The sequence below is a fragment of the Haliotis asinina genome, chromosome 11, assembly GCF_037392515.1.
Source record: "Haliotis asinina isolate JCU_RB_2024 chromosome 11, JCU_Hal_asi_v2, whole genome shotgun sequence".
Classification (NCBI taxonomy): domain Eukaryota; kingdom Metazoa; phylum Mollusca; class Gastropoda; order Lepetellida; family Haliotidae; genus Haliotis; species Haliotis asinina.
In genome coordinates, this window is record NC_090290.1 from 54,478,395 (window position 1) to 54,505,656 (window position 27,262).

Genomic DNA, 27,262 nt, shown 5'->3' on the forward strand with positions numbered 1-27,262 from the left:
TGATGTGGCTTCCCATGGTGTGTGCAGCTGACCATGTCGTCTGAAACGAAGCAATTCCCTGTGTTTACTTGAGTATTTGGCAAGCGAGGATCCTTTGATCCTCATTATAAGTAGTGGCTGGCCGGACCTGCAGTTGTCCTGAGGGATCCACGCGGGAGACTTTCACTTTTTTTGTATTTTAAGGTTCAAGTTAAGCCCCTCCATTCACTCTGTAACTGGACACGGCTGGGTATATCAGTCAACCCCTGAAGGTCCGGCCTTCAGCAACCCATGCTTGTAAGAGTCGACTGACAGGATCGGGTGGTCAGGCTCGCTGGTATGATATATGGCATATGGCATATGGCATCGTATCCCAATTACGTATATCATTCCTCGTGATGTCAACCACAGGATTGACTGGCCCCGACCCTGTTATTTATATACCACCGCCATATATCTGGAATATTTTTGTGTGTGTCGGAAAACATCTTACGAGCAAAGTATCATCCATATGTTCATGGATTTCACCAATGTATAGCATCTGAGTCTTATATCAGGTCTGACTCTCATCCGACACCAAGCCGACACGTCGTGATGTAAGCAGACTTTTGTTCAGAACGGCGTTAAGCGCATTGTCATACTCTTTGAAAAAGCATCATTTTGGAGGTGATGATCATTTATCGTGTTACTTTGTACATATTCCGCCGTTAGGTGAGACGGCATGATGCGTCCGACACGTTTCTCTCCAATTAACGTGGTAGGTATGACTTCAACATCACCCGCATGAAATTCGAACTAACCAACACATCCTAACCAGCCAACACTTTACCCACTGAGCATTTTTGGTTTTTCTTTGTTATTTGTGAAATTTACAAAACTAAATGCTAAAATTACTATAATTGTATTTGGAACAAGCATGAACTGGTGAAAAATGACGTTACGACTAAATAAATCTGTAAGCTCTTGAATGAACATTTTTCCTTTTTTACTGGACTATCAAATGTCAACGCCAAGCAGGTCTCGATTCTCGCTCTGTATCCAGTGTACAGAGAAATCTGTAAACCAGGACCAGACAATCTGTACACTGGAACAGACAATCCAGTGATGAGTAGCATGAGCATCGATCTGCTCAACTGGAAACCGATGACATGTGTCAACCAAGTCAGCGAACCTGACCACTCGATCCCGTTCGTCACCTCATACAAGCATGGTGATGAGTGAGTGAGTGAGTTTGGTTTAACCCCGCTTTTAGCAGTAATAATAACAATATCACGACTGATCACACGAGAAATGGGCTTCATACATTGTACCCATGCGGGGAGTCAAACCCTGGTCTTCGGCGAACGCTTTAAGCGCGAGGCTAACCCCGCCCCCAGTCAGAGATGACGGCAGGTGAACGTCATAAGGGCAGGTGTGTTCAACATCTTATGCTCTGTGTGTACGTGTGCAAGATAGAGGGAGTGTGTGTATTTGTGTTTATTATGTGTGTTATAATCAACCTCATGGTGTAGAGGTTTTAGCGAGAGGAGACACTGACTCAGTCAACAGTGATTTGCTTAACGCTGGTTACATAGGCGTGACAAACAATATATCCAACGTCGAGGGAAACGATTGCGAGAGTTTCAGCTTTACACACGTAATACCATGTACCGAAACACAACATATACTTGTATGGCCAGGCACACGTAAGGTTTGGCCCAGTCTACTCTAAACGAGTTGATGCCGGTATTCGGACACTGATATTACATCACAGAAATCTTATTTCTATCAGGTCGGGTCTGATGCTATCGACAACACTGGCCAAGGCAAGTCCACTGGGAATACTTCAGTTGAATCTAGTGTTCAAGGACTTCATGGCTTTCCCATCCCCCTTGTTCTATTAACGGTAATTAAATCTTGATTGATGGCAAAGTTTTCAGATCGCCTGTCTGAGTAGATAGGCAGGAATCCAATAACCGTGGTGTTTTGTCAGTTAAAACGTTATACATGTATAACAGAAGCTATATTTTTCCTAGGTCTAGACACGTAAGAAATATCATCCTATCTGTCACTTGCGGTTACTCTTCGTTCTTGGATAACTGAATTATTTAACGTGTGGTCTTTTTATGAAAGAGAAAGCTGATGCGTGTGCTCTCAGGGGTTATTAAATGACTGTTTATGTTGAATATATCTTTTATTCCAGTGTCGAATAACTTCGTTTATCATTGCAACTTATGTGAATATATCATCCGATATTGGTGAAATATACGAAAATGATATAATGAAAGGTTACAATTAACAGGATGATATATGATATATGCCAAGGAAACAGTGGTAGTGTAATGGATACAGAATTTAGTATTTACGGCGACAAGTTACTAATAGTATTCATATAAGGGACCAGGTTAAATAACCTAGAGTTTACCTACATATATTTATGCCTATGTTTAGGATGTGTACATATACTCTGCCAGAAAGAAACCCTAAAATAGAGAATTGGCGGTTTTTTTGCTGATGTTCGTAAAACACGATGATGATTCCAAGAGGAGTAATGAAGGTACTGGTCCATGTGGGTTGGTTTGCTGTACATAGTGGTCTGGGGTTTAGGCATCTGTATGACAATAACGCAGACTCTACGGTGAACTGATTCATGGATTTGGCAGCTGAGGTGGGCTACTAGAGTTTTGGTGTCAAAAAGGTGGCAAATACTTTGCAATACTAGCAGTAGGGTGGTGCCAGGTTCTTGCGTCAAGGTCGCTCATAAATATCTCTTTGATTTACGGTTAAAGTGGGGATCCGATGGGGAGGACATGGGTTGACTGATATATGGTGAAGTTTATAAACCATATGCAGAAATGCACCAGACGAGTATTGCTGTGAGTTATACGTCATACCGAAGGCCTAGGTTTGATTAACCACTTGGATAAATACCTTTCATTAAACAGCGTTTTCTAATATTGACCTTAGCTCCCATTCTTTAGCATTACACTACGTTCATCTTAGTGACTTACGATGACCTTAGTGCTTTGTGAAAGGAGACCCTGTTGCGTGAAAGCCTGTTGTGTAAGCAGTGATGTTGTTAGTATCGCTAAATGCGGCAAAACTCCGACTCGCACAGAGACGAACCTTGCAGAGTGTTCTCTCATCTGTGTGAAGGTAGCCCAGAATGGCGTGCCTGTGATAGTGGTTGGAATTCCGCCTGTCAGCAGCCTATACGTGCTCGTGAGTTTTAAGAACATGAGACCTGCATCATTCCGGGTTTTTCTCTACAGATGACGCACAGTGATAAAACTGTAATCCATTTAATATCGGCGTTAAGCCCAACTTACCCTTCCTCAGAGGTCTCCCAGAAATGGGAGGCAGTGGAAATGTCGACGTTGTTGCTTTATCTGATTCACCATCGTTTAGTAGAACTCATTAAGATGACTCGCCATCCTAGAAATACTCAGCCACACACTTACTGAACGCATAAAGTAGGTTATTTAATAATATAGAATATCACTTGGTGTACATTTCATTATCAATAAACCATAGATAGAAACAAGAGACTGGCATACTGTCACACGCGTTATCAATTATGACATCAGTGTATAGAAGATACAAAGTCTACTCCGATAGCACTAAATACTAAACGACAGGCGGTTTAACGGTTCAACTGCTGGTCAGTGTGTGGGAGATCGATAGCAAACATAAATCTACCCCCTGGGATCTATACTTGACGGTTATTGAAGAAAGCCGTAATAGAGATTGCGACGGGATAGCCATCTTGTTTAGGGCGAACTGCAGAGGCAGCAAATTACACCTATTGCTGCAAGTAAGGTGAGCATGCCTTGACATCAAGTTAACATCTGTGATATGTGATTTGAAGTTTGCTTTTACAGCACGTGTATCCATAACGCGATGTCCATTGGACCCATAAGTAGGTCACGTCAATGTGCGAGACTTTAATACTTCCGGTGGCAACGTTTACGGCAATGGCGATAGCACTGTCACCATAGGTATGACCTGGTGTCATACTCGACACACTGTCTGTGACAATGACACGCAACCAGCTACAAAAAACACCCCCACCATGTTGCATGACTGGTACGTGTATATCTGTTAACATCTGTGCAACTAAACCTAGTAATACACCTGGCGCAGTCTTGTGAAGTTATACTTTACGTTCGCGTAATACGGTCCGTAATCTCGTGAGGCACTACTTCCGGTACCAGATTTCCGGTGAAAAGCATATATTCAAGAGCCAGTTCTGGTTCTAAATTCCGCGACTGCAAAATATGGCTTTACTAGACCGGACCAAGTGTTCAACTGTGCTTGAAGGTCACATCCGTTGAAAGTCATAAATAGTGGCTAATTTGGGGACGATAAAATATATATCTTTACTTCATGAATTACTGGTTCCTTGCTGACAGCCGAGAACACTGAAAACGTATGAGTACTTTTCCTTATCTGTAAAATATTTTTCACAATCAGTGCAACTCTATCGCCAAACTTGTTAATTTTGCAGTATGCAGTATTTACGTGACAAACAAATATATATTGGACAAAACAAGATAAGGATACTGGTATTTTTTCACTGATATTTTATGAGCGTGTCATTGAATATATACATATTATTGTTCATAGTTTCAAAATTTACAAATATCCCTAACTGTTTTTGTCCAGTATAGTTGGAAAAGATCAATTACATGGTTAATGCGAAACATGTTACAAACTTTACATAGGCGATGTTGTTTTCACATGTGTGACTGACTCAGTCATTTCCATTTTGACTTAATCTATCTAATTTCTAAATTATATATCTGTTTGGTTATATTATTATTTATTTTCTAAATACATTATTAGTCTGCAACAATGTTTTCAGTAACTGTTTCAAATTAAAAACTATTTTTCTGCGTACTGATATTCACATTTGTTAGGAACATTTTAATTAAAATTATCAGTGGTGACATGTGTAACATGCATGTGCATAAATACGTGAGGCATTAACATAAATTGGTTGTAAAGATACACTTTTGCTAGGCTTAAAACATGATGTTACTCTCTGTCATGTCTGAAGGATGTCTGTTGGCAAATCCAGGTGACAGAATTACTCAAATATACAAAAAATACATTGTTTGTTGGTTTGAAACTTTCACAGAAAATGTATGATAAACCTCACTTTGGATAGATGATTGGGATTTGTGTATGTCAAATAGTTTTTCCTTGTCATGCTGTAAAGATATTGACCCCAAACCCATCCTATACTGCATGAATAGCAGTTCTCGTAAAATAGTAAGAAAAGATGCATAAAAATAATGGAACTTTCCCATTTATGGTGATTGTTATTCACAGAAATGTCATAATGTCACAAATCAATCCTCTCCGATATGATACTGATCATGAAACAATTATATATATCTATATAATTATATATCTATATCTATCTCTCTCTCTCTCTCTATGTGTGTGTATGTATGTATATATATATACACACACACACACACACACACCGATATATATATATATATATATATATATATATATATATATATATATATATATACACATACATATACATATATATATATATATATATATATATATATATATATATATATATATATATATACACATACATATACATATATATATACATATGTAAAAAATATAATAGTCCAATGATAACTTAAAACTGATTGCATGGTTTCAGTTCTGTGCAATAAGCAAAAGATAGCACATTACGCCGTCAAGCCACCAAAGCCAAACCTGCAAGGCCAAATACTCTATGGTGTAATCAGCAGATAAATTAAATGCCATCAAACGATTCACCGATGTGCACAAATGTTAACACCTGGCTTGCCGTACGTGCGATGATTGAACTATACCAGCCTGCTAATGAAAACAAAAAAATAGTAGATGTGAAACATATATCGACTAATGAATGGGCCAGCCTCAAGAGGACACCTTGACACCTATGCAGTTGATTTGACAGATACACGTTCTATTCATGCAACCTTGTCCAAATTATTTTGTAGTCTGTTACATGTCACACAGCGTGTGTCGAGTATGACTATACATCGGCAGCCCCTTGTAACAGTGCGGATTCCCATGCATTGTACTGCATCTAATATCCCAGGATACCGCTTGGGTTAGACTTGATGTCTCGAACTGAAGTACCTATCCACCTATACTCTAGATTATCTGTGAGCCTGTCCGGGATTGACAAAAATACCAAGCTGAACTATGCAATTTGGTGACCATGAACTTAACTCGTACTCGAATTAAATATCATTTAAAGTGTAAGACGTGCAAGCACATTTATCGAATAACTAAATAACGATAATCTCAACGTCGGTAATTAAATTTGCGGTTATCGACTTTTTTTCAAGATTGCACATGACCATCGTATTTGACACGATTAAAATCCCAAGGGATATGTGAGCTGTAAGTGAATTATATACTTTTTATTGTGACGTAATTCGGTTAAAAATGTGTTTTTTACGATCAGTAACTTCCAGGCATAAGCTAAACCTTGGTCTCACTCTCTACACTGGTGTACACTGATTCAGTGCAGAAATTGGCAATGATTCAGTATAGTCTGTAAGTGAATTGTATACACACTTTATTACGACGTAGTACAAAGAATTTTGTTCTTGCAATTTTCAGACAGAAAGGCAAATCATTGCTTTACCTCATGAAGTGTTTTCATGTCTCTACATAAGAAATGGCGTTTCACTTATAATGAGATTAACGTCTTGGCAAAAAATGCAAACTATCATTTGCATAATGCATTTCGCATGTGGACGGTGTTCAGGGCTCGTGGTTGGACACACATGTAGACAGCAGTGCAGCGCGAAACATATGGACATTGACTTTCATCCATGGACACTCGTGATATGCGGTAACACTGATTTTCATCTATAGACGCACGGTGTGTATGTGTAGGTACCGCTGACATTCATCCATGGATGCAGGTGATGCATGTATGGATAACAATGAACTTTATCCATGGATGCACTTGATATATGCATGGATAACAATGACGTTTATACATTGATGTACGTGGTATCTGCATGAGTAACTTTCATCCATGAATGCACGTGCATATGAATTGGTAACATGATCCATGGATGCACGTGCTTTATTACGTCCAGATAGAAATGGATAATTGCACCGCAACACCTCTCATAGCCGTCTTTTCACCTAGATGTCGTGGTCTACCCCCTCCTTTCACACAGTGCCTTCTTTACGGTTTTCCTCAACTTGATGATGGTAAAGTGGGAACCTCGGCTAACCCAGATCGTTCAGTTTGGAATATCGAACACATGTACAATGTCTCATGCAGCTCCGTGGCATGGTGTTTCGCTTCAAAGAACCTCATAAAAGATATTAGTTACAGGGACATCTGTGGTCACGTTATCAGGGTTAATATATGCGCGGCAGAAATATAACTGTCATCCGACATAGACATATATAGCACTGTTACACTTCGTGTACCGAATCCCAAGCTTACATTGTCTCGTAAGGTACTCTGTATGTTCTCATTCATTCATAGGCACACTTCCTTCTATGTGCTGCAGGACATGAATTTAGACACCCCACGTCCCAGAATTCCGTGGTATCTGCTGTTGAAAAAGGAAGCATCCTGTATGTCTGTTTGTTAGCATTTCATAGGGTTTATGGAAATTTGGGGAGGGTTTACTTCAAAACACTGGGGGTTCCTAATGTGTAGTCATACCGTAGATACTCACTTATGGAAACAGCTCTTTTGAAACCTCGCCAGTATATGAGCGTGTTCCTTGTTGGTATGTAGTGTTTCACCCCGTGGTCTCTGACATGGTGATCTTCCTTCAGTTGCCGGGGATGTATACGTGTAGTCCGTTCTCATATTGTATTGTTGTTCAAGGTAAAACCTTTTTTATGGTTCCGAACTGAAGTAAATCTGTGAAAGTTAAGTTACTTAACTGTCCTGTGTTGATAGGTATTTATTGCCTCACTCACTCATTCACTCACTCACTCACTCGAAGTCCTGGTCTAAGAAGACTTTGTTCCCATCTTTTATTACCCGCAGGTAAGCTCTGTGTTCTCCTAGTGTTGTGGAGTACTGTTGAACAACGCCATTCATAGGGCGGGTTGGTTCAGGTGGCTGTTTGATTGCACGTCCAACTTTAATTCATGTTATTCTGTAGCTAGTTATCCACGTTATCGACGTTATGCTCATGTTATCTGAACATTTTATAAATGCTTAGTATGAAAAGATTGTCAGGATGAAACAAACACTCTTTGTGAGCATGCTTAGAGATGCCAAGATCCACGACATGAGTTGTGTCTTGAACGCATCAAATGCGATTTGAGTTTACGTTCAAACACTAAACGCGTTTGCATGCGTTTACATTCAAAACAGTTGCTACAGTGTAAACTACCGATAGATTCGTTGAGCCAGACATGCTTGCACTTTTGAACCTGTGAGATTTAATATAATCACTAGTTGGTATACCCTTGACATAGTCGTCATTCCTTCGCGATCAGCTTCATTTGGTCTCTCTCCGTTCTTTGCGTATTGTTCTGCCAATTAATCTCGGCCAATATCCCTCAGAGCAGCGTTCGAACCCGTTCTGGTTTAGACTCGTATTCGAGAACTATTCGCCAGTGTGGGAATTAATCTCATTAATCAAATGCTGAATATTATAGGCAACCTTGCATTAGACACGCGTCCCAGGGCACAGTATATCGCTGTCCTGATATACGATCAGTGTGCTGATGACAAAGTAACTTAGTTAAGTAGAAACAATTACAAATATTTTAGTGTCGTTTACCATTTAAATAGCAATTGGTTCTGTTGAGTGTGTATATGTGATACACCAGGGAGTATCTTGCTCGCATCTACTGATCATACAGGTTATCACTTCCGAAATCAGAACTGAACACGGTAGATGAATACTTGCCTCAGGGGAGCTAATCCAGTGATGACAGGGACCACGTCAACGAGTTTCATATCACTTACATTCTAACCATCACAGATCATATCACAGTTCATGATGACAACGTGTATTAATGAGAGAACCGTACTTGAGTACAACGAACCAACCACTAGGCTCTACCCATATGTACACGTCCCGTTCATCTACCCCTGACATATAGCACACCACTATCTCACCCAGGACCGGGTATACTGGTGTGCAAGTGTATTGATGTAAGGATGTACTTGTATAGCGATGTGCTGATGTGCATGGGTATTGTACGGATGTTATACGGATGTGTGGTTGTATACGGGTGTGCTGTTTTGCGGATGTTTAGCTGTACACACGTCCGGGTGTGCTGGTGCTCATGTGTATTGGTGTGAGGATGGTGTGCTTGTACGGAGATGTGCTTGAATACGGATCAATTTGTATGCGGAGATTCTATACGGGTTGTTGTTGTTGTTGTACAGTTATCCGGGTGTGCTACAGTGCATGTGGCTGAGTGTACGGATGTGCTGGTGTGCTTTTATACAGATGTGCACGTATATGGGTGTACTTGTATAAGGGTTCCTTGTATATTGGTGAGTTTGTATACGGGTGCGTTGTTGTACAGCTGTCTTGGTGTGATAGTGTGCATATGTATTGGTGTACGGATGTGCTGTATAATGGTGAGCTTGTGTAATGGTGAGCTTGTATACGGGCGTATTTGTATACGTGGGTGCTTGAACAAGGGTGTGTTGCTGTGCAGATGTACGGATGTGCTGGTGTGCATGTGTGTTGGTGTGAAGATATGCTGGTGTGCTTGTATATGGGTGTGTTGGTGTGTTGACGTACGGATTCGTTGTACATGGGTGTGTTGGTGTATGGACGGGCGGGCGGGTGAGCGTATGGGCGTGTTGGTATGCTGTGTACGGGTTTTGTATGCTTGTGTTTTGATATACGGATGTGCGGCCGTTTTCAGTTGGGCTGACAACGGTGAACGTATAGGGCAAGGCACTCGTCCTTGGTTCGATTCCAACATTGATTTTAACGACAGTGCCTGCTGCGCATAAACACAAATTCACCACACAAAGGCTACCAAATAATCGATCAGTTTCAGCTTCTAAATGTAATCATCGTGTTTAGTTTTTCTTTCACCACAATCGTATTTCTTTCATCTAAGCAGCAGATCTGACTTTGGCGAACTGACATCCAGTCACCCACGTTTCACTTCCTCATCCAGGCAGCTTACATCCCCTCCGTGCTGTCAACATGTCATGTCATGTCATGATATATTCAATTTTTCTTTCCGACAATGCGGTGCGAATCGTGTTAAAACTCTTCCACATCATGAATGTAAGCAGTTTATTGACTGTCTGCTGTGTATGTAGCGTGCGGAGCCAACACTAGGACAGTGTCGGTTTGGTCTTAATACAAAATTAATAAGCAATCTTTTTGTGCCCAGCGTTTACAAGTATGATTAAATATTACAACTGACGCATTTTTGTGCTTCCGTCAAATTACATATCTTTTGACACAAGAAACGTTTTAATGTAGTATTCTCGCTGGATTCAGTGTTTGGTGAGCAGGACTCTGTTGGGTTCGTCGGTCTTTACATAGACATGAAATTTACAGGACGGTGGGGTAGCCCAGTGGTTAAAGCTTTCGCTCGTCAAGGCGGAGACCAGAGTTCGATTCCCAACATGGGTACAATGTGAGAAACCCATCTCTGGTATTCTCCCCCGTGATATTGCGGGAATATTGCTAAAAGTGGGTGCAATGTGTGGAGCCCATTTCCGGTGTTCCCTGGCGTGATATTACTAATAGCGGCATAAAGATAAACTCATTCGCTCATAAAATTCACGGTAAGCCAGGGAACGCTGATCAGAAAAGAGAATCAGATTTGGAGACACGTATGAAATCCGCAACAGTCACGCATTTGCTTGGAAAACGGGTTCCTGTACACTGTCCCAAAATAGACTACGTATGACCTCCCTAAACTGATATACACTAATAGCGTTCAGGTCAACGCTAAAACAATCTACTCTGTCAATCACAATGTGAGTCTCACTACATCTGGATCCACCTAATCTGTGTTAAACTGTTGATAGAAATACATTGTATATGTCAACAAGGACTTAATCAGATTTTATGTTAAAAGCCGAGGAAGCAAAATGTCTTTAAATACCCGTGACATGGACAGATTCGCAGACCACTGTTCATCCCCATGTGTGTTTCAGTTAGAGCAAGTGCAGAATCAAATGAGGTTCATAAGAAAGGACAAAACAGGAATCATATTGAGGCATGACTGTTTGGAGTGGAAATACACAGGAAAGATATCTAAAACTGATCTAGCGTGTAGGTGTGAGTAAATCAAACCTTGCTAATCTGAAGTCCTGCTGACTACAACTAAAGCACTTCTGTAGTTGGAGGCAAGTGGTGATTAAACAGCCTACGCGCATCGTGCCAGGACGTAACGAAAATTCCACAACGTCCAGGTTATAGTTGAATTCCATCCACTGGCCGTAAAAGACAAAATATTCAGAGTATTTCAGGAATGGGCCACTGAAAATCAGTGAGGACACCTGGTGATTGAGAAAAAAATATAGGCATGTCCTGAACAGTCTGAAACACCATCTCCACATACAAAAGCAGCAACGCGTACCAAATTCCTGAATTGAGGACAGACAAACGAATTATGGATTAACTAATAATTACGATAGTTCATCAGCCAATATGTTTATGCACTATCTGAATCTTGTATTTGAATGTACAATACATGAATCAGCTGAAAATATATAAAACGGAAGGTCATGTTCAATTCAGTTTGAACATGCAAGACGTTGGAACAAAGCCTTTCCTTCATTTATGATGGGGTGCAGTTAAATTTCCATTAGTAACCATGGCAATTCTAAACGTTCTGCCTACATTGATTACTCCAGCAAGAGGGATCTGCTTGGGTCTCTCTCCACACATACAACAGAATGCATGTCAAGGAATACAAATCGGTCGGAAGTAATCATCTGTGATATTGTAAAGACAGCCCTCTGACATATTGTCAGGGTTATATTTTCTGCTCTAGTGGCACTATGCTATTGTGCAGGGATGACAGGCGGAAAACCAGAGCGACGGTTAATCTGCATGTTTTCAATTGTGGTGGGAGTCGCTGATTCGTATTTCCATAACAAGGATGATTGTCATAGAAGCACTTGAGCATCTTCCCTGTCATCTATCTAGGTGAGATGACGTCAGGTGAGGTGAAATAAGGTGAGATGAAGTCAGGTGAGATGAAATGGTTTTTAACGTCGCTTAACCTGAGAAAGTTTGTACCAACCCGGAGAGCGTCTGAGTATGTTTTTACATCGCTTTTACCAATATTACCGCAATATCATGTCGAAGGATATCAGAAATGGGTTTCAAACATTGCACCCATGTGGGGAGTCGAACCCGGGTCATGACGAACAAACGTTGAAACCACAAAGCCACACATTGCCCCCAAATCTGGCGACATATCGGTCATATGGTGCTAGTCTGTGAGATAGCCTTACCATCTAGTATTACAACACGGATTCCACTGTGGCACAGTATTCTGACGACAATCGGAAAGCTGTGAGATTAGATGTTCTGTCTTGCACAGTGCAACTGACGCCTATGCACTCACACCCTGTACGGTTTGGAGCACGTAGTATAACCTTTCCCGTACGTAGGGTACAAGGCATTGTAAACAGACATTCCTGTCTGTCGTGTTGATTCTGTTTATCACTCAGTTGGATGGGTTGGATTTCATTTAGCGTTTGTATCCGAACAAGTGGCGTCTGCAACTCATGAAACGCCTCCTGTCTTAATGGCCTGCTAGAAACAGGCAGAGGTCAGAGTGCAATGGTCTAAACGTTTAATGTTTCACAGTCTGGGATGAACAGACCAGGGTAAATGAACCAGCAATGCCCTAACTCGTAACTCCGTTCAGGGGACCTCATGTTAGTTGCAAGAGTACGGGATCGCCTGGTCCGAAATCGAACTCAACGGGGAATCGAATTTCTACAAACTTTTATCAGCGTAATTCAGACTAGACCAGATGATTGCAAGTCGTGCACTTACATCCAGAAGAGAACTTTGTGTGAATAGACGTGGTCTTGTCTCAAGTCAGCGTACGAGACGTCATAACAGACTGGCCAGTAGATCAGTTGTGGTATTGGATGCTACCCCTTTAACTAAGCGAACATAACTCAAAATAATTCTTCATGGTTGGACAACATCTTAGACTGTTTGTCCCGTATACAAAGTGTGAATGGTTCTTATTAGGTTGGCATGATCGGTTTGTCATTTAACGCAGCATTCGTCACTATTCCGGCTATAAGGTCGACTCTGTATATAATCGAGTCTTCACCGAACAATCCAGTGATCAACAGTATGAGCATCGATTTATGCAATTACATGTGTAAGCCATATCAGCGAGTTTGACCACCTGACCACCTGATTCCGTTATCAGCGTTTATGCTGAAGACCAATTCTAACCCGGATCTTCACGGTTAACTATAACGTATCTACTGAACATGATAAACACAATTTGCTTGCAGCGGGAAGAAATGGCCTACAGCATGATTCCAGTGCAATCCGTGCACGAATCATGAATTCTCATCCTTTGGTGACGGTCCTGTCCGTTCACGTGTCACCGTGGATATTACCCCCAAACCACCTCGTGACCCCCGACCCCCGACCCCCGATCTCCCGTATCACTCTCACAACTCGACATCCCCTCCTTCCCCACCTACAGCCAATACGGCGCTTCAGTGACACGCCTTGTCAGCGGTGACAGCGTGAGTTCCCGCATTGATTTACACAGTCCGTCGTTTCGCTGGCGTAGTGTGGCATCACTGACATCGTAGTGAGGATCTCACTCGCGGAGTGTTGATACTGTCGGGATGATAGCAGCGGCAGTGAGTGTGAGTACCCTCACTTTCTATCAGCATCCAGAGTAGCTTCAAAAACTTCTATCAAACCTTACATTTCTATTATCTATAATAGATACCACCCACCTGTATATACACAGATATCAGTGATCAGTTGTTTATCTTCGGGTGATTTGGTCGCTCCTCTGATAGCGGAGTGGTAGTGTAAACTTGCTAAATAATTTGCCACAATACAAATAGAGACAGAAGGAAGCTTGAGTAGTCCTGTAGTTAAGGCGTCCGCCATACCGGACTTTCGAATAGACTTTATACGATGTGTAGATTATTTATTTTTGAACAGTACCAAAACGCGACTTTACATTAGAAATCATAAATATTCCTTGAATTTGGTTAGAATGTCTACTTGAGTTAGTTTCATAAAGGAACTGATGAACAATTTTAGTGTCGACTATTTTGTTAACAATATTAGTGCCGATTATTTTATTATACTGACAGTATACATTATGTCTATCTTCTGATAATTTCTGGTTCTACAGCTTGAGTCTACATTCTTCTCAAACACGTACGAGAAGACAGAATTACACCATAATTATAACCTGTTGCATGACGGCAGTATTACATCAGTGCCTGTTGCATGTAACTAAAGCCGCTTTCGCAGTTATTTATACACTAATAGGTTATCAGAGCAATTCTAATCTGGCCTGCTACCTCACGTACATCCGTGTTAATATAGAAATAAAGGCAAACTGTTTTGTCTGTGCTAAAATCAAACCGTGGCTCAGACATCTGGCATCAGGTATGGATGTGAACACAGTTATCAAAGATACACGGGGGACGTTTCCTAGTTTGACCATCAGCGACAGTACTGACGACGGATGCCGTTCCTGATGTTGACGTGTACCATATGCTACTGATAGACTGTCTTGTTAATACATATTTTTGTGACATTTGGGACAGGATACGCAAACCTTATTGCGAACACCTGGTGTCATCACTTGGTCCTAAATAAAGATACGTGGAATAATAGGGTGTTCTACAGTGTTTTTTTAAACTTAACATTCCAAAAGCGAAAAATGAAGTAAAGTGTTTAAAGCTCCCGACATTTTATTCAAATAATGCAGGGACATTTTCGCTTTTTCGCATTGTCGCATTTACAAAAATAAAAACAATAACTAAAGCGCGATAAATGTACGGAAACCTTTTAGGGCTATTCGGAATTCTGATGAGATTTTATCAATATATATTTACCCACGGATGTCTAATAATTTTTTTCCCCGTAACAATGCGACAATGTGATATTTTGGCCCGTTAGTTTTCGGTGTTAATATATGACGCGTTGTTGCATTGTCGTCCTCTGGTAGAATAACAAAAAAAACATTCCAGACAGAGCGCGAGAATGGGACAATGGTCACTGCTTGTGTTTGTAAGGGCGACGATGCGCCAGTGAGATAATGGCCCTTCTTGTTTACCATATTGTAGTGAAACATTGAGATTCAATGCAATTACGCTAAATACACCCCTCATGAATGCTTACTACAACATCATTTGTCATATAGAGGGCAGTAGCAGTTATCCGCATTAATATACCATGTACATGACAGTTATCAATGTGTTTGAGTCCGTTTTTGTGCGTGTATATGTACTGTTTACCGGACGACTATTTCACATTAGTTTTGTTTGTGTAAGCAATGGACGCATCGTGAAACACTCCATCCTGTCACGGGGGCTAATTGAAAGCTTATGCATACTAATAGTATTTGCCTGTTTCATGTGTAGACATAGCCTGTTTATCAAATAGGAATATATTTCGTGGTAGATTGTGGGAAGAAATGGAAAGACATACTGCTCATTTTTTGGTTAGGATACGTCAGTTATACTATACTAGAAACGTACAGTTATTGAGTAGTGGTACAGTGTACATACCTCGTCAGTGGACGAAATAAACATAACTTGTGACCGTGACATGTCAGCTCTAGCGTTGAAAGAAATAGTTGTGATCATTTAGTGAGTATACTAATGTAAATCATCTATGACACCAGGTGTTCGGAAAGTGTCATCATGTCCCGACTTACTGACAGTTCCCTCTGTTTTCATAATGTCCGTATTTACAGGCTGACTCGACACAGTTGTACCGTTATACCTGTTAAACGGGTACAGACAACGGGACATACTTTTTCAACAAAAGATTTACCGACGGATTTGAAACATCAGACCGTGGTTCACCAGAACCACAACAAAACGCTCTGTTTTATCTTAAGAATGTTTTTATGAAAGGCACATCTCAGCACGATTCAGACCAATACTACCCCTTGTCTCCATCCAAACCTCCTCCCTCCTATGGAAAGAGACCCATGTCAGGGACGCCATATTTCGGAACAGCGTCGCATATTATTGATGTCGCTCATATTTGAAAATATCACTTGCGTTTACCTTTAAAACTTATATTTAACGAAAAGAAACGGATTTTCAACGACATTTAAGCTTCCATGTAGATATTAAAAGTAGGATCCTGCTTTTAACTAAAAAGTATTGTGAGCGCCTCTGTGTTGACTAGCTGTTCTCGGTACTGTGTATGTTGTAATGATGGCAGGTATTGATGATGATACACAGCACTACACGGAAACAATATCTTACCATAGCGTAAATCATATTGGTTTGGTCGTGGAGTACCCAAATCAAATAACAGTAGGATCAATTGATTGGTTGAGCAGATAACAAAGCGGTATTTTGGGCATTTGCTGATACACAATGCCACAAAGATGGAGACTTAGAAAGGACATGCGTGTAAAACTGCCCACAACACAATGGCAGTATTCTTGGTTACGGTTATTGAAAGATACCGCACAAATCGCTGACCTATTAATATTCCGAATGTCCGCATATCTGCCACACAATGGGTTTAATGTTTATCTGGCGTGACAATCTGGGTTTCATTACTGGAATCTGTTGGATGTGCGAGACTGTTACTTCTGTTTTTAAAGATATTTTTACATATATGTAATATATTACGACGTTTAATCGATTGTCCTGACCAACGTTGAGTAATATACATAGGTCACATTGCAGGGTTAATTTGTTCCCAGGACGTAGGCGATGTAAGGGAACACCTGTTAATCAGGCACATGTACTCTGGTTTCACCTGCCAGTTACTTTGTATTACCTTGCTCCGTGAGTCACTTCCCTGCAGCAGTCATGGGGAGTTTCATTTCATATTTCTGAAAGTCTCAGAAACACGTCCGCGGGCTTGTAATAATATGTACGATACTTTCCAGAGGTCTGCTTTCGTGTCATGCAAAGAACTATAATTAGATATTTCTATATACTGACACATGACTGTGTGCTTATTATTATAGAGGTGTATAACATGCATCAGCGGTGTATGACAGAGAGGTGACTGGCAAACTATATGGGGGGGATGACGGCATATGGATCTGGCGATCGTTAGTTTGCCTCCGCTCTTCACTATAGTTGTCTTTAATCACTCGTCATCACATTAGCAGTGATATTAATGCATTACTTCTTTCTACAGGCGCCAATGATCATCGTGCCAATTTCTTCCCCCAATGTTTCCAGACTCGCAGTGATATATCGCAATGATATTTCGAAGTGAAATGATATACCCTGATTACTGCTTAAACCTTAGTTTTCCGTGGTTTGACGTATACTTGTCTAAATAACACGTGCAAGATAAACACCTCACACAGCATCGTCATTTAACTGCGCCACGTCGAATTGTCCCAGGAAGCCCTTAACTTATGCCAAGTAAGAATCTGAGTTATATATTGATTCTTCATAACATTCAGCATAAAACGACAATGCGCTATGCGGTCGGTATATAGCGCTGCTATGCACGAATGAAATGTGAGTTCGAATTCAGTTTAGCAGGATCATCTTTCCCGTTTGTCACACTATACCCCGTATTGGAAGATTTCACAAGAGTGGTGAACGTTTTGGCCCTCGTGTATTAATCTGATACGCCATGCTATAACTTGAGCATTGTTAGAAAACTCGTTACACACAGGTCACCCACTGAAGTTGCGTTATTTTCTATTATGTGTTGACGTCCTCAGCTGCATGACTCCACAACGGTGATGTGATGCACGTTCTTTGCGACACGTTTCGAAACACAGTTTTCAGTTGTTACAGCTATTTGCCTCTTACTCCCACCGGAACTATTCCTGTAATGATTGAAGATTGGTTTTCTCTGGCAGTGATAGTTAAGCTGAGTTTGTATTTGTATTCTGTTTCATATTTGAATGCATGTATTTCGTATTTACTCAATCGAGTATTACGCATTTTCTGTTGGACTATCTATGCAACTATCCGCATGGAGTAAGATGGATTGTCAGATTGCTGCTTTCTTGGATGTCTGAATAAGAGAGAACAGAATATGGAAGAACTAAATAGCGATGATAGCAGGTGTGCGGGAAAGGGTGACACCTGTCACACCTGAGGTACCTGTCACTAACACGTTCAAAACAGCACGCTAGTTGTTCACTTAAAATGATGCTTGGCAACATATGTCAAAATACTGAATTGCAGCGGCTGTCACTGGTCATTATTCACATGTTCACCTTACGGTGTTTTGAAAGCTCTATCGAGGTCATGGTTGCCGTAACCTTGACCTGGAAGAAGCAGGGTCATATAACTCTATTCAGAATAAAAAATCATTCGAATCATTTTAAGTCATTTAATTGAACTTGTCCTGAGGATACAATTCGCCTACAGCCACTTTAAATATCGATTACTGCCAGATGTGTGCGACTAAATTTGCTTTCAAACAAATATCCCCCTTTTTCAGGACACAACGGCATGCTCGTACTTGATTAGATATTTTGGTGATATTAGGCGCAATACATTATTAGGCGATAAACATACAGTGTTGGATAACCAGAGGTATATTGCGAGATTATAGTAGCTCTAAATTTGATTAATAACCGAACGCGTATATTCCTCTGATTTTATCTCCACTCTGTCATAACAGAGTTTAGTTTTAATAAAATCACATGGTATTGGAAAATCGGAGGTATATAACGTGATTATACACCTCTGAATGACTTTGATTGACCAGTCACATTCCAGTATTTACTGAAGTCATGGCAGAAATCGGAATTAATAGGAGCGATATTTTTTCTGTCCTGGCTGAAGGCAAATGTAGTAGTGTAACGAAACTATTCATGATCAAGTAAATCAGTATGTCCAACGCCCAAGTTAGCGATATTCCGGACACGATAAACCGAAGGTGCAATTAAGACGCTTCACGAAATAGATGTATTACATCATACAATAACCCAACACTCTGATTCAGTCCCTCGGCATCCACGTCATGTTTCCTACCTTCACATGTCAGGCTTACATAGCGAGTCATATTTTCAGCGGCATAGCAAATCTTAAACGGGTGGAGGTTTGATCTTAAACGCAGCAGTATTTCATTCGCGTTGTCAGTATTGACACTGGAATATTACATGAAGTTGTTTGTCGTTCCATGAACCCCATTCCGTGGGTTGCTTTTACTACTGGTGGCTAACATCACTGGCAGATGTCATAACTGATCCTGCAAACTGGAAATCGTTCGTTCACCAATTTCTTGTCTCTCCGAAAAAGGGACCGAGCTCAAAACACCAATTCCAAATTAAACGTCAAGTAACATTTGGAAACTGTACGAAGAACATACTTGGTAAAGGGGAAAAGAATCGTTAAAAACCTTTAACAGTTTGACAAAAAATATTCGTATCGCTGTTAAAGTACTTACTGAAATGTTACCTCATTAATTATTAAATGCAGTTCGCTGTATCCTTAGGGTAAAACCCTAAAGTATCTGTTAATGCACGCATGTGTCTTCGTAATTTAAAAATAATGGTTCAGGGAAAGACTGTGCTTTAATACACTACACAGCTGGCACAGCGAACTGAATGTTTTTCTAAGATGCTAAATGTATTGCCTACGGACGAATAACTAAGGTACGTAAGAAATTTTTGCAAACAAGTCAGTGACCAATAAAAACTGTTCTGAGGTAACTGACCTGCTATTCTTCTGATGTGCTTATCCTATCTTAAGATGCACGTTATCAACAAAACAAGTGATAAAACGTTCAAGACGGTTTACATTCTGGTTAGGCATCTTCTTTTAACATTTCAATTAAATTTGTAATTATCGTAAACCACAAGGGATAATATAAATGTCTTCCAACACTAGATTAGATCAGCAAAGATCAAGAATAAGTCACGTGACATTCCACGGATGCATTGTGGGACTGGGCACGGACCTAGTTATCGGACAGAGCCGTTTCCCTGTTTAAATGTGAGTCCGGTTCGAAAAAGTTAAACGATATGCTTCTGCCAGTGATGCTAGCCACCAAAAGCAAAGGCAACCTACGGAATAGGGTTCATGAAACGAGAAACAACTTCGATCATTTTCACCATTTTGCATTTTAGAATTGACAACAGAGTGTGACCAAGAGTACGTTTGATTGCAAGGAGAGTGTGAGTTAATATTTAAGTCACTTTGGCAATATTTCAGCCATGTCGTGACTAAAACAATATATAGAGTAACAATAATAAAAGATTACACTATCCTGCCATCGAAGGACAGTAAAATAACTAGAATATCACAGATGTAAATGTAAAACTAGTAACTGAGTCTGAAACAGTTTAGCTATAAGGGACAACACAACAGAAAAAAATGGCTGTAGATCGCCAGCAACTGAAGGTAGATCACCATAGTAGGGACCATGGGGACTTACAGTTCCTTTGCTATCTGCATGGACCCTAGCTGGATATACACCATCCCCTCAGTTGCTGGCGATCTAAGAAATTTTAGCCAAAATTAAAATCACACAAGTACTACGTTTAAAAATCCTGGTAAATTGCCATTGACTTCGAACGTTTTGGGACTTACGTACCCTCTCAGGACGACAATAATTTTACAATACTTCAACCAGCTTTGAGGGTGCAGCCACTAACAATTGAAGTTCCGAATCTAAACTACCAATCATTAAAATACATCTATCTACAGAACAGAACACTCAAAATTCAGTCATGGAATCAATTTCTTTAAAAAAAACCAATAATTAAATGAGAACTAACAGTGGTATAAAGATCCTTAAGAGTTTTGGCATTGAAATATTTATCCCTTGTGATGGAGATTGATTGCAAGGATGCAGCATAAAATGGCGCAGTGACGTCAGTTCAGTACAACCTACTGGTAAACACATATAAGATGATCCACGACCTGACATATGACCCCAATTTGCATACTTGGGAACGCCCCACAGAACGATTCACTTGAAACAAGCGGGAGACAGGTTGTCTGATAAATATCGTGAAGTTCCTTTTCCCCGTGCGTTTCACGCATGAATTGTTATAGCACACTCGATTTGGGTACAATCCCAACGAATTGAATCAACACAATATACTGAGCAAATATGTTTAGGACCACCGATCCATTTCACGAAGCAAATGACATTTTCCTGTTTTTTTTAACAAAATTGTTGAATATCTAAAATGCTTGTCAATGCCCCTATTTGTCTTCGTCTGAACTAAAGGTTAGCGTGGAATATCAGTATCTTATGCCTGAAATTGCAGTCTTATCATTCGAAGGAATATGCGGTGTTGATTTCATGTCACGGTTAGCATGTATTGCATGTGCATAATCGTCAAGCTACCTGTAGCAGCCAAGTGTAATTCGTTGTACCGCCTCTCTTGTCACAAATGCGTTTAGTGCGCAGGATCATCTAATATGTGTCTAGCAGTAATGCGACAATTGTACATTGTGACCCGAGAATGTTATAGAATTGCATCATTTTAGTAGATCATCACCCTGGATATATCTGGATAGTGACAACACGTAAGATTAAATTAGGATCGAAACTGTCATATGGGCAACATTTAAATATTTTCTTAAGGTATTTTGTAAAACGAGGTTGTTCTTTGTTCCTCGCCAGTCCAGAATCCGGTTGCGCGAGTAGTCGCCCTTGATCAAAGGAGTACTACTCTTGCCTATACCACGCCATGTCTATTTACAAAATAATTTTTGATTGCTGCAAATATTAGAATTCCTGTTTGTCCTACATACCGACAAAATGATGACAATAATTACTTTGGACTTCTAACTACTGAGTCAAATTCTTTTTACACCGCTGCAGACTTGTCACTTTGTGTATCTACGGTCCTTCCACATCTTCTTTGAGTGACATGTTTAGAAGTTGGTTAATCAGATAGGGACAAACGTTATGGATGAGCAAGTTCTTTAATGAGGTGGAGCGACGTTTCGATGCAGCTTCTTGTATCGTTGTCAAGCAGGTATGAAACGTCGATTCACATTTCTCATTCATAAAGTTTGTCCCTATCTGGTCCTTCCACAGTTAAATTATCTAATAGATCTCAGCTACACCCTGTACCTACAGTCCTTCCATAGTTTATGTATCTAATATATCTCAGCTACTTTATGTACTTAAGATCCTTCCATAGTATATGTATCAAATATATTTCAGCTGCTCCGTGTACCGACGGCCCTTCCGTAGTTTATGTATCTAATAGATCCCATCCACTTCATCTATCTACAGTCCGTCCATAGTTCATGAACCGCATAGATCTCAACTACACATCCTCTCAAATGGGACATTTGTCTTAATCAGTCGGACTATTATTTTGACAATTACAATAATTACAACAATCATCCAAGTAATTTGTCATACCGCCAATATGCATTTTCGACCTAACAGACACGAAGGACGCCATGATTGTTTGGCGTACCTAACTGACCTTGGGCAATTACATATTTCTGAGATCTGTTAGTTCCATCGCGTCGAGAAACTTACCCTGATATGATAAATAACACATCAACAGAATGATGTTCTCCACATGGGTTATTACACATATACGACCATAAAGTTATATTAAGACATAACTGTAATGTACTGATATGTTAAACTTTGGATTGAGGTTATGCATGTTATTCACGTGCATGGGTTAAACGGATGGCTGGGTTAGACAGTAATGCATAGAGAGTATAAATACAAGCGAGTGCTATGTGACGTCACTCGGCGTCCCTCTTCCTACCAACGATGTATCTCTACTTCTTCTCTTGGGGTAATTAATATTGCGTGAAACAGGAAGATGTTTTGTGGTGAAATGAAAAAATGATACACCACAATGATCTGCATACAAAAAGGATATGCTTCATACCGTTCGGAAACAAATGACGTTTAAAACGTTTTCTTTTCTTCAAATCAGCGCGTGTAACAGAGATATATGTATATATATTCCACTTCATTTTATAACAAACTGTACGGAAACACTATTAGAAATATTTGTCTTTTGATTCGTAATAAAAGGTTAATTAAATATCAGCTGGATACAGAGGTTGAAATAAAACCTGTTAACGAGGCGTCGGTGAACCATCGATCAAACACCGAGAATAGCTCTTTGATAAAACATCGGCCGTTTTGCCGTCACATAACAGCAAACACTGACTGAAAAAATGAGATTCAAAAGCTGATGTGAGAGCATTCATTGTAGCTTAATTATGTGTAGGCTTAATTAGACTTAGTAAGATTTGTAAGATTAATGTGTCTGAAAAACGATTTTGCATATTTGCAAGGCATTATCGTCTAAATCGAGAATATTAACATTCTTCTGCTGTGGTCATAAAACGGCTGGTATCGATCCTTGTGAATTCCTACATAAAATTGTACACACAGATGTCGAAAAAAAATCATTAAAAGATTTACAACGTACGTTTGATTTGCTGAAAAATGATTGATGATGTGAAATATAATCGATTCGTATTGAGTATGAAACATCAACACGAGAGAACAATCAGTGTCGAACATCCACCAGATATCTTTTTAAAAAAGGAAACCCAGTCGTTATTGAGACCACTCTTATGTTTGAATCCCGTTTACCATGTCGTGGTTGGTGTACATTGTGCATAATCGCATCCCAGAATGTGTTTGTAAACATTTGCCATCAAAACTGAAAACGATACATGAATAGTGCATGCAGAAAACGTTTTCCAGGTAATGCACGTGCAACGTGTCCGAAACAAGAGTAATCTACTATCAAAGGCCAAACCAAAGTCATCATTAATTTTCACAAGGAGATTTACGAATTAAACGAAGATATTAAATGAGATAAAATGCTGCAGATCGAAATATCACCATTGAACCTTTGAAAGTTTTAGTCCCAATCTGGCGTGGCAAGACACTTAAACGTCATCACAACACCATATCTCCATTATTGCATCGATATCATTTCGACCCAAGATCGTCCCAGAGGTGGAAAACCAAGAGTGACCACTCCTGCAAAGGACTGATTCATTCGATCAACGTCACCAGTATGCTTCAGAACTTCAGAAACGAGCACTGCAGGACAGGTGCCTGGTCTGTGAAAAACTTACGACCGAACCATAAAGAATCGCCAAAAAGAAATGTGATTTCTAGCACATAGATCAAAGGTTGGACCGGTCCTGACGAGACTACAACGACAACAACGTGTTCAAAGGTACAACAGGGCACAGGCATGGAACTGGAGACGCATTTGGTTTAAGAGATGAATTACGTTTCCTACTGCAACGATGGGGCGGGAGCAAGGACCCAAAGGGTGGGCAGATTTGGTTCAATGGTCGCTATGATGTGGGGAGTCATGTCCGACGCAAGTAGATCCCACACGGGTAGGTCAAGGCAATCATACAACAAATCTTTATATCGACCAAATCTTGCCACCTTACCTCCTCCAAATCGCCTGATTTGAACCCGATCGAGCATTTTTGGGACGAACTTGATTGCCACGTTTGAAAACGTCACCATCAACATCCGTCCACGTGTGCAATTCCTTCCAGGGTGGTGTCAATCATCAACGGTTGCAGAGATTTGGCGTCACCTACTGACCTGAACGCCCCTTTGTGTCCACACACGTGGTGTGAGTGAACCGAATTAATGCTGTCAGTGGCAACCATACATGTGTTCATCCATGTGTCGAGTTTCCTGCATCTATTTACAAACGTAATCGACTTATGTACACTTAAATACGTCTTATAGGTTAAACTTTACTGAAGTTATTCTAGGCCTGTGGGGTTTCTTATTTTGATATTTTTTCTGCACTTCAAACCATGTAAATGCCTTTGATGGAGACCATGATGTGTTGTGATCGCTCTTGTTTTGTGATTTCTATTGCCAAACTGGGAATGTCTTCAGGGATGTGAGTTGAGTGGAGATTGGTTTTTGGAATTTACGCTCCCCTTGGAAACATCAGGGTCTGGCTTCAACAGGATTCCAAAATGATGTAAGGACTATAACAGTTGACACATATGTTTTCACATAAAATACTATATGCCATCAACCGATCTGTTAACTACGACTTTATTGATCTACTTAGGGGCGGCGTGTAATCATGGTACTACGTTAGGAAAAACTTTTCTGGGTCTCTTGTGTGACTAGAGCTACGACTGTTGAACACTTCTAACTGTAAGTGGAGTGATATCGGTAGATCAGCCACTTTGCCGTCATCAGGAATAGACCAAACTGACGACTTCGGACAGGATGACCTCGGACAGTTCCAAAATTGTGAAAACTCATTTGTTCGATTCAATAATACAGTTCTTCATCTGGACTGGAACATTGCTGTTTAATTGACTAGTTATGTGCTCAAAATGCCCGGACAATGGACTGTGAGCATATCACCTGTGTGCAAAGTGCTCGTCACAAATTAGCGCCGCACACTGTACTATTAATAAGAATATATTCATGAGAAGTGAGCTATACCTGAGGGATATCACTTGTAGCATCATTAGAAAGTTCCGAAAAGGAGAAAGTGTGCACAAGAATCTTCCATGCATCATTACTCTGTGTTCTGCCTAATGTATGTGTCCTAGGATGACATCAGTAGATCCTATTAATAAAACAGACGGGTATGAGTAGGTCAGATGTGAAAGAAGGTATTAATTGGAAAGTCAGGGTAGGTGCTATTGCACCTGTCTTCAAGGAATGTGCCACTGGATCTGTCTTCAAGAAAGGTGTCATTCGATCTTACATGTAGGCAGGTGTCCATAGATGTGTCTTGTGGGAAGGTGTCATTCGAGGTGTTTTGTAGGAAGGTGTCTTCCAGTGAGGAATGTTTAGATCTGTGTTCAAGGAAGGTGTCATTCCATCTGTCTTGCAGGATGGTGTCATTCCATCTGACGTGTAGGAAGGTGTGTTTAGATCTGTCTTCTAGAAAAGTAGATCTGTCTTCAAGGACGGTGTCATCAGACCAGTCACAGTTGAACTATACATTGAAAGGTGATGGAAAGGCAATAGATTCAGCAGGTATTGATATCTGCATGTATATTGATACTTCTGCAAGTCATGTAATCTTTGGCTAAATCTTGTCTGTCATGCCCTTATGCCGCAATATTGTGTGGCCTTCGAGCTGTCTCAAGCACAGCTTAAATGGTATTCTCTTCTTTATGGTACATTGCGTAATTCAAAATCTGAAACAAACACAATGTAGTGAGCAGATTCTATGTAATCACAACACCTACCAATTTTCAGACATTAAAATTATTGACTAAAAACTATTTAAATGCTGAAGTGTCACAAGCTACTTTTAGTCACACTTGTAACAATTATTTCGCAACTTGAGAAGCATTTTCCGTCAAAATTGGAAAGAACAAACAATGTGAGGTTGCCAAAGGCAAAACTGTCAGTTGTTTCTTGAACGCGTTTCCAGTTACCGTTAGTATCCGCTTGTCGGTTTGTCATAAGAGCTTGGATTTTCACCACGGCTTCAAATTAGAACCTGTCAAAGGCCTTCGTTGTATAACACATTATCTAAAACAATTTTGAAATGAAAGTTGGAATTCTTTTTCTAAAAAAATATCCTTCTGTTCTGAAATAATACAACAGCTGAACAATAACTGTACGAGAATGATCATTTTTCAAAAGTCTCCTATTACGTTGTTTCAATTCCGAGAGCAACTACAGCTTTCACTGTTTCACGTGTTCGTTTTTCCTCTTCCAAGTACATCTTAATAGGACAACTGGATCAATGCATTTCAAATGAAACTGCAACAATATATTCAGGAATTACAATGCCATGACATTGTTTTTAACGAGACACGCGTAGAAAATTACAATTATATTTGAATGGGAAAGTCAAATTTTTTATGTTATGTATGCACACTGTCAGTGCAGGCATACCTCTGTCTGCACATATATCACTATAACTACTGTTTTACTTTCCAGGCTGAGCATACTAGTTGAGGACACCTGTTTTTCTGTATGCATGTTACCAGACTCAGTTATAATCAGACTCAGTTATAATCAGTTATATAAATGTTCGGGTACAAACAACTTGGGTCATTGTATAGATGGTAGAAATGTTTATCTAGCATCACATCGGGACCATAGAGGAAAAATATCTATCTGCCTTCACATCACAAGCTATATAAGAATACATATCTATCTACTATCACATCACAGGTTATATATGAATA

General features: G+C 40.1%; 1 protein-coding gene across 4 annotated transcripts in view; it reads left to right on the forward strand.

Annotated features, from left to right (window-relative positions):
• LOC137256345 (calcitonin receptor-like) overlaps nt 1-27,262 on the forward strand; it is a 172,151-nt gene that overhangs the window by 40,307 nt on the left and 104,582 nt on the right. The window contains exon 1 of one of the 4 annotated variants that reach the window (XM_067794124.1): nt 13,719-13,822. The exons of the other annotated variants lie outside the window; for them this stretch is intronic. Within the exon in view, the coding sequence (XP_067650225.1) occupies nt 13,802-13,822 (21 nt within the window). The 5' untranslated portion in view covers nt 13,719-13,801. Of the gene's footprint in view, nt 1-13,718; nt 13,823-27,262 lie in introns of those variants that run through there. 4 annotated transcript variants of the gene reach the window in all.